The sequence below is a fragment of the Stegastes partitus genome, unplaced genomic scaffold, assembly GCF_000690725.1.
Source record: "Stegastes partitus isolate 25-593 unplaced genomic scaffold, Stegastes_partitus-1.0.2 Scaffold1043, whole genome shotgun sequence".
In the NCBI taxonomy this organism is placed as follows: domain Eukaryota; kingdom Metazoa; phylum Chordata; class Actinopteri; family Pomacentridae; genus Stegastes; species Stegastes partitus.
Genome location: NW_007578774.1, coordinates 188,124 through 196,179, shown reverse-complemented (window position 1 = coordinate 196,179; position 8,056 = coordinate 188,124). Strand labels below are relative to the sequence as shown.

Here is an 8,056-nt window from a genome sequence, read left to right as displayed (position 1 = left end):
GTGGATGATAAAATTAATTCATGCATGAATGTGCAACTCAGTTTAGTTCCACATGCACTGCAAAAAATATTTTAAAAATCCTGTGAAGAAATTGTAAAAAAAAAAAAAAATCTGTAAAAAAACCGATGTTTTTAACTAGTTTATTTCTGTGATTTTACTGGATATTATCTTATTTAAAGTAATTTTATTTCTAAAAGATCATCTGCTATCATAACAGTTTTTGTCCAGACGTATTACGTATTTAATGCCCTATTTTTTCATCCAGATGAGTAAACCTTGTATTTAATGCTCATTTATTTCACGGTGCAGGCGTCCTCTTCAGTTTACACGATTAACTGCGGTTGTGTCACCAATTAAAAGCATTAAACTGAGGTTTGTATAGTTGACAGCAGCGGCAGAAAACTGTGTTCCAGCCTGTGAATGAGCTCCTTGTTCGAGTCGCAGCAGCCAGATTTATTCAGTTATTTATTTATTTTTCCACTCTGCACTGTTTGGATGAAGATATTGTGCTACGGCTCAGTGTTCGAGGGGGTTGCTGTTGGAAAAAACTGTTTGTCTTTCCTCCCACAAACTGCACACGTGCTCGCGACGTCCACACAGCCACCACTCCTCCTGCTCGCCTTCTTTTCTTTATATAACACAATAAGCTGGCTTTAGGTTTACTGCACACAGACGCTGAGCTGCACTCGACCACTGAGGGCTTGATTCTTTTCTTCGTCTGGATTCAAGGTGGGTTTCAACTCTCCTGCTGCAGAACTTAACGGCCTACACAGCACTTCTGGAAAGAGGAAACAGGAGGAAAGCTTTTAGCTTGTTAGCAAGTCCCTGCTGAATGCAGATGGGATCAGATTAGCAGCAAGACCAGCACATGCTCAGCACATGCCTTCCTCTGGACTTTGTTTTTTCAGGGCATGTACTCCTGCAGCCCGGTCGTCATTTTGAGCAAATTACAGGCTGAGAAACCATCGAGGAAAAAGAGACTGTCGAGGAATGGAAGTGCAGAGCTATACTTTGGAGCACAAGCAGAATGAGATAACATGTGTTGTTAAAAAGTAAGCCAAGACCTGCTTTGTGGCGCCGCCCCCGTCCAACGACTGACGGATGTTTATTCAAATGTGACACTGGAATCATGAGCACGAAGGAATCCTGCTGCTGAATCATTTACAGCTGTGGTCAGTGATTATCTGGCAGCAGTTTACTGTCCCTGTACTGTGCTTCAGCTCTTATTCAGCTCATTAAAGTTGTGTTTTTGAGGTGTTTTTATGCAGAAGAAAACCTTTTTGTGCTTCTGTTGAAAAAATACAGTTTTTGATGTGGATTTACAGGTTTTCACCCTTAGCATGTAAATGAATGCTTTATTTCTGTGGTATTACCTGTAATTCTTTTTTTTTTTTTTAATGAGCATTGAAGATAAAAACATCCATCCATCCATTGTCTTCCGCTTATCCGGGGTCGGGTTGCGGGGGCAGGAGGCGGAGAAGGTCGTCCCAGACCTCCTATATGGAAGAAAAACATCTGCTGTGGCAGGTTGATTAACATTTAAATTCTGATGTTTTGTCCTCAGCTGATCGATGAGGAGCCTCCCGGGAGTTTCTCTCCTCCTCCTGGTGGGGAGTTTGTCTCTCCTGATGAGTCCCAGCGTCCACAGTGGAAAGATCCTGGTGTTCCCGGTGGACGGCAGCCACTGGGTCAACATGAACATGCTGATCCAGAACCTCCATGCCAGGGGCCACGAGATCACGGTGGTCCGAACCGCCACCAGCTGGTACATCAAAGAAAGCACCCCCCATTACAGCTCCATCACCATCACCTTAACCGAAGCCATCTGCATCGAGACGGAGGACTTCTTCGTGACCTTCCTGGAAAAGATGTTGGCGGCCCAGCGAGAAGGAATGTCCTTGATGGGTTTGTTGAACTTCTACTGGGACTCCATCGGCATGCTGTCCAAAATCCACGAACAGGCCAGTCAGGTGGGGGTGCAAATCTTCGAGAGCGAGGCCATCATGCGGAGGCTTCGTGACGCTAAGTTCGACATGGTTCTGATAGACCCGGGGCTGCCCGTTGGAGTTCTGGTGGCTCACAAACTGAAGCTGCCGGTGGTTTTTAATGTGAGATGGATCACCAGTGGAGAAGGACATTCTGTGGTGGCTCCATCTCCAACGTCTTATGTTCCGGCTTCCGGATACGTCGCATCAGACCGGATGACGTTTCGGGAAAGATTCGGAAACTTGCTGCACTACAGCTTGAACACCGCCATCGACAGGTTTGCCGTGTCCCCTCACTACGACAAACTGGTGGACAGGTACTTCGATCCGGACGTGAACTTCTATCACCTCCTTCAGGGCGCCGACCTCTGGCTCATGAGGGTGGACTTTGTGTTTGAGTTCCCGCGGCCGACGATGCCCAACGTCGTCTACATCGGCGGGTTCCAGTGCAAACCATCGGAGCCGCTGTCGTCAGAGCTGGAGGAGTTTGTTGAGAGTTCTGGAGATCATGGCGTCGTCCTCATGGCTCTGGGGACGCTGGTCAAAGGTCTGCCGCTGGAGATCACTTCAGAAATCGCAGCTGCATTTGCTCAACTTCCCCAAAAGGTGATATGGAGGCACGCCGGCGAGCGCCCCGACAACGTGGGCAACAACACCCTCCTGGTGAAGTGGATGCCCCAGAACGACCTGCTGGGTCACCCGAAGGTCAGAGCCTTCGTGGGCCACGGCGGCACCAACAGCATCTACGAGGCCATGTACCACGGAGTGCCGATCGTCGGCATCCCGCTGCAGTTCGACCAGTTCGAAAACGTTCTCAGGTTGGAAACTCGCGGAGTCGGCAAGATGGTGGAGGCGATTAAAATCAACCGCCAGAGCTTTCTGGAAACGTTACGAGAAGTTATTCACAATCCGTCCTACAGGAACAACATGAAGCGTCTGTCGGCTCTCCATCGGGACAAACCGATCCATCCTCTGGACGCCGCGATTTACTGGATCGAGTTTGTCATTAGGCACAAAGGAGCCTCCCATTTACGCACTGAGTCGTATAAGCTGCCCTGGTACGTCTATTACTCTGTGGACGTTTTATGCTTTTTCTTGGCAATCTTCTTGATGCTCACGGCCGCTGTAGTAGGATCCATACGATTCCTCTGCCTTCGACTGTGCCGGAGGAGAAAACCAAAGCAGGAGTGACTTGTCAACTAATTAAAACATCCTAATGATATTCTAGATTTTTGCTATTGTGAGCAAATTCAATGAAAAGCCTGATTCCAGTGACCTTGGCTGTTACCACCACCAACTCACACTGCAGTTTAACTAAATCCGTCATCCTGCTTCTAAAAACATCAGATGTGTATTAATCCGCACCTGAAAGTAGTCCCCGACCAACTGCACTGTTCACATCTATTTGAGTTTGTTAAGTGTTTTAAACAACTGCTGAACATTTTTAAACACATTTATCAGCACACTCAGAAAAAAGTGACAAAGGTAAAGATATGCAATCCAGTCAAATGATGAATGTGTTTGTTTCGTGTACTTTGTAATTTCACTGCAGTAACTATATTTTTACAGATCTGACATTTAACATCAAACTAATCTGCCTTGTTTCCTGATATATATATTTTTTATAAATCAAGATTTTATGATGAATGCTGCAAAAATTGTTGTGTATTATCACTTGAAGACAAAATACTTGATGAAAATAAAACATTAAGAAAAGACAAATTGCTTGGCAGGTACTGTTTTTGTTCTCTGCAATGTCCGTCTATCCAATATCCATACACCGCTTAATCCTCACCAGGGTCATGGGGGGCTGGAGTCTATCCCAGCTGACTCAGGGTGAAGGCAGGTTCACCTGGACAGGTAACCAGTCTATCACAGGGCTACACTTAGAGACAGACAACCAAGCACACTCACATTCACACCTACGGACAATTTAGAATCACCAATTAACCTCAACATGTTTCTGGACGAGGGGCTGCAAAGTGGCTCTGTGGATAGCACTGTTGCCTTCCTCGCAGCAAGAAGGTCGCCGGTTCGCGTCCCGGATCTTCCTGCGTGGAGTCTCCATGTTCTCCTCGTGCAGAGTGGGTTCTCTCCGGGTTCTCCAGCTTCCTCCCACACAGTCCAGAAACATGCTGAGGTTAATTCCAGAAACATGCTGAGGTTAATTGGTGATTGTAAATTGTCCGTAGGTGTGAATGTGAGTGTGCTTGGTTGTCTGTCTCTAAGTGTAGCCCTGTGATAGACTGGTTACCTGTCCAGGTGAACCTGCCTTCACCCTGAGTCAGCTGGGATAGACTCCAGCCCCCCAGGACCCTGTTGAGGATTAAGGTGTAGAGATGATGGATGGAAGGATGTTTTTGGACTTGTGGGAGGAAGCCAGAGAACCCACGGTGCACGGGGAGAACATGGAGACTCCACACAGAAAGATCACAGGTGTCCTCACTGGGACGCGAACCGGCGACCTTCTTGCTGCGAGGCAACAGTGCTTCTTTGCAATGAGTTAAAGGAATCTGAAGACTTAATGCTACTTTATTTTAAATTAAAACATGTACACAGTCGCCCTGTTACCAGTCTAATAGTCTACAGGTAGTCATCAAATTTATTTACAATCTAAAGCGAGACACGGAAATGAACATGGACTTCACACAGAGCTATAAATAAGGTTATTAAGGCTGCTGAACCTTGTTCAGTAGGAACTGGGCTTCAGGCTATGTCAAGAGACAGACGACCATGTAGCTGATTTTGGTCCCTTTGTGAGTTTTGTTTGCAATGACAAAGAGACTGAAGAGACAAAGAGAAAGATGGAAACATGTTCAAGAAAAAAAAAAAAAAAGTCAGCCAGAGATTCAGTCTCAGCACAAGTTAGTGCTGTTACATGACTTTCTGGCTGATGTCAAGGACTGGATATTCCACAATCTCCTCCAATGATATCTGGAAAAAACTGGGATTATTCAGGGGGAAGAAAAGCTTGATTGACTTCAGTCTGTCCGTCTTTGTTTTGCCGCATGTAGTACGGGAAAAATATCAACATCTGCCAACTAAAAACTCGGTACCCTAACTTGAGCAGGTTTTTTTCAGGGTTTCCCACGGGAGTTGAACTTCAACATTTTAAGCCACACCTTTACAAACACATTGGTGAAGAAATTGTTTGGTAACGATTTAGTTGGCAGATTTGTGAAAAAATCTCATAAGATGCCCTGACTAAGAGGACTTACATCTCATACAGTCTGTGGGTTCGACACCAAACACAGAACTGCCTCTGGTTGCTTCAGTAAAAGGCTCCACCTGGTGGCGTAACCAGGTACTACAACTAATCCACACTACTTGAAGTGTGTATCACCAGTGTCAGGTATCAGAGGACACCAAAAATTAAATAACTTTGTTCAAAGCAGGAGCAGAGAAAAATAAACTAACACATAAGACCTCATATAAATTTACCTGACTGATTCTGAAATTAGGATTTATACTAAGGATGTTCAGATTTTTTTGGCCAATTCAATTTATTTCTCACAGTATCTGCTGATACCCAGTCACCAATCAGATAGAGTTTTCCTGGATAACACACGCTTCAAGTATGGTAGATTAGTGGTAATATCTGGCTGTTCTCACTGTTTAATACAGTTATCTGTTGACAAGCCGCCACCAGGACAAAGATTTCTGTGATGCTTAATGACATCCAGCCAGGTGTTGAATAAAGCTGAGAGCTACAAAGTTAGTGTTTCTACGTCCTAGCTCCATTTGTGAGCTGGATCATCTATTCCTGGCTGACAGTAGCAATATCAGCACAGGACAAATACACAATATACACATTGATTAGTTCTACATTTGTCAAGAAAACTATTCAAATTCATGACACCAGACAAAAAAAGGGTAAACAAAGTCAGGTTGGTGTGGATATTGATCGGTTAAAAACTGCCTTGATCAGATTGGGACGGGGACACCCCTTGTTAATACCTTATAAACTCTAGAAGTCCAAGATTTCCCAGAGTGATGAAGCTAAGATCCAACACAATCAACACAGTCCCACTGAAGCAAACCAGCAGTTCATTGTGGTTGGTGAAGTCCTGCACGCTGTAAAACCCTTCTGGTGAGTTTAAAGGACACATTTCAGGTAAGCGACCTCCATCCTGTGCACATGTACTCACAGAAGAATCAACCAATCCTAACAATGAACTATCTAAGAGGAACCTTGGACGGAACGGAGATTTGATTTTGCCATCAACAAACTATAATTCACAATAAACTTTACAGAAGTTGCTGAAGAGAAGAAACAATATAAGACTCCTTAAGTTACAACAACACAAGTAAAAGTTTCACTGAAAAGTGTAATAAGAGTACACTGCTAAAAAAAAAAAAGTGGCAAAAAAAATCTGTTAAAAAACTACAGCAACGTTCAACAACTGTGAAAACGAGCAAAATAATGTCAAATATCTGTTAAAAAAAATAGATTAAGCTGATTTAAATCGGATAAAACAGTCATTTTATGGTCACATGTTGTAAAAGAATAAATGACTAATCGTTACTCTACTGACTTTGGTAGGTTGTATTAAACAAAACAGAGAAATTCCCTTTTTTTTTTGTTCTTAATATATTTATGAATATACTAAATAAAAAAAAAAAAGCAGATTAAAATTGCGTGCAAAATTTCTGTAAAAAAAAGAAATAAAAAATTAAAAAGGATATGGACAGTATTCACTGTTTTGCTTTTCCATTAAATTTTAAATTAATAACTTTCCCCACCCATAATTTTACTAGATATTATCTGTAATTTACCAAAAAAGGGAAAATCTGTAAAATAACCATTAAAAAAATACTTACCATTTCCCAGTCTTTAATATATATAGTTTGTCCTTTTAATAAACAACAAATATCTGCAAAAAAAGTATATTTAATGCTTATTTTAACACAGTAAAAAGAGTCTAAATGTACAGAAATGTTGTGGTAAAAGAATGAAAAACATAATTTACCAAACTATAAATTTATTTATTTATAGTTTTGGAATGTTTTTTTAGCGTTAACATGCAAATTAATACATTTACTTGTTATTATCTGTAATTTACCTGTAAAACTTGTAAAACAACAGTAAATTGTTCAGAAACTTACAGGTAAGAACCGTGCAGGCATAAATACGCTTTTAGTACAAACAGGTACAAAGTTCTATTTAATGTTCTCACACTAAACCTGTGCTCGTGTCACTAAGACGTGTAGAAATGTTTTAACCTCCTGAGACAATATTCTGATCTACGTGTTCGGCGCTGAGGTCGGCGACTAAACCCGGCCTTTACTCTTCCACACCAGCAGATAGACGAGGACGGGCACGAAGCTGACGGGGACGACGGTGAGGACGACCACCAGGCCATGGGGAGCGTCCTCCGGGAACTCCTCTCCTCCTCCTCCTCCACCTCTGCTGCAGTTCTGGAAGTAGCTGGAGTGGATGTAGAGGAAGAAGTCCTGGATGTCGCGGTTCGGGAAGTAGCAGCCGACGAGAAAAGACACGTGTTCCAAGCATACTGTCAAGTCATTGTACGGGCTGCAAAAAGGTCAGGAAGCAAAGTCAAAACCCCACAAAAACAACATTTAATGTGTAGGCTGGGACACCCAAAAATAATACAATACCTCAAAGCAACACTCTCATAAAAATGGGCTAATTTTTCATCATTTAAATACATTTTCTAGCCTTAATTTAATGTGTATTTTAAAAAAAAAATCTTTAATGAGGAATATTTAAAGGTGTAAAAACATTTAAATTATTTATAATAACAACAATGATAACAGATGAATAAATAGATAAAACTCTGTTTTTCCACATGATGACTGCTTACAGGTATTATATGCAGATAAAAACACATTTATTCCACTTCTTTTGTTGTGTTTTTGATAAAAATCTCTCATTTATTAAACAAATGTATGTAAAATTACAGAACCAATACTACTTTTTACTAACTAATAACGGCTAATTTACTGTTGTACATAGGACAAACACATATACAGCATTAGGTTTGAATTCAACAGTTTCATGTAATAAACTTTCAACCAGTCCAACTAGTCCAAGATGAGGCTTCATCCAC

General features: G+C 42.1%; 1 protein-coding gene and 1 pseudogene across 2 annotated transcripts in view; one reads left to right on the top strand and one right to left on the bottom strand.

Moving 5' to 3' along the window:
* The first annotated feature begins 657 nt into the window (after positions 1 to 657).
* LOC103367388 (UDP-glucuronosyltransferase 1-2 pseudogene) lies at positions 658 to 3,707 on the top strand (annotated as a pseudogene).
* A 3,422-nt stretch (positions 3,708 to 7,129) lies between these two features.
* LOC103367389 (receptor activity-modifying protein 1) overlaps positions 7,130 to 8,056 on the bottom strand; it is a 19,592-nt gene continuing 18,665 nt past the window's right edge. For both annotated transcript variants that reach the window (XM_008295395.1, XM_008295394.1), the window contains one exon: positions 7,130 to 7,518. In XM_008295395.1, the coding sequence (XP_008293617.1) occupies positions 7,257 to 7,518 (262 nt within the window). In that variant the 3' untranslated portion in view covers positions 7,130 to 7,256. The remainder of the gene's footprint in view (positions 7,519 to 8,056) is intronic.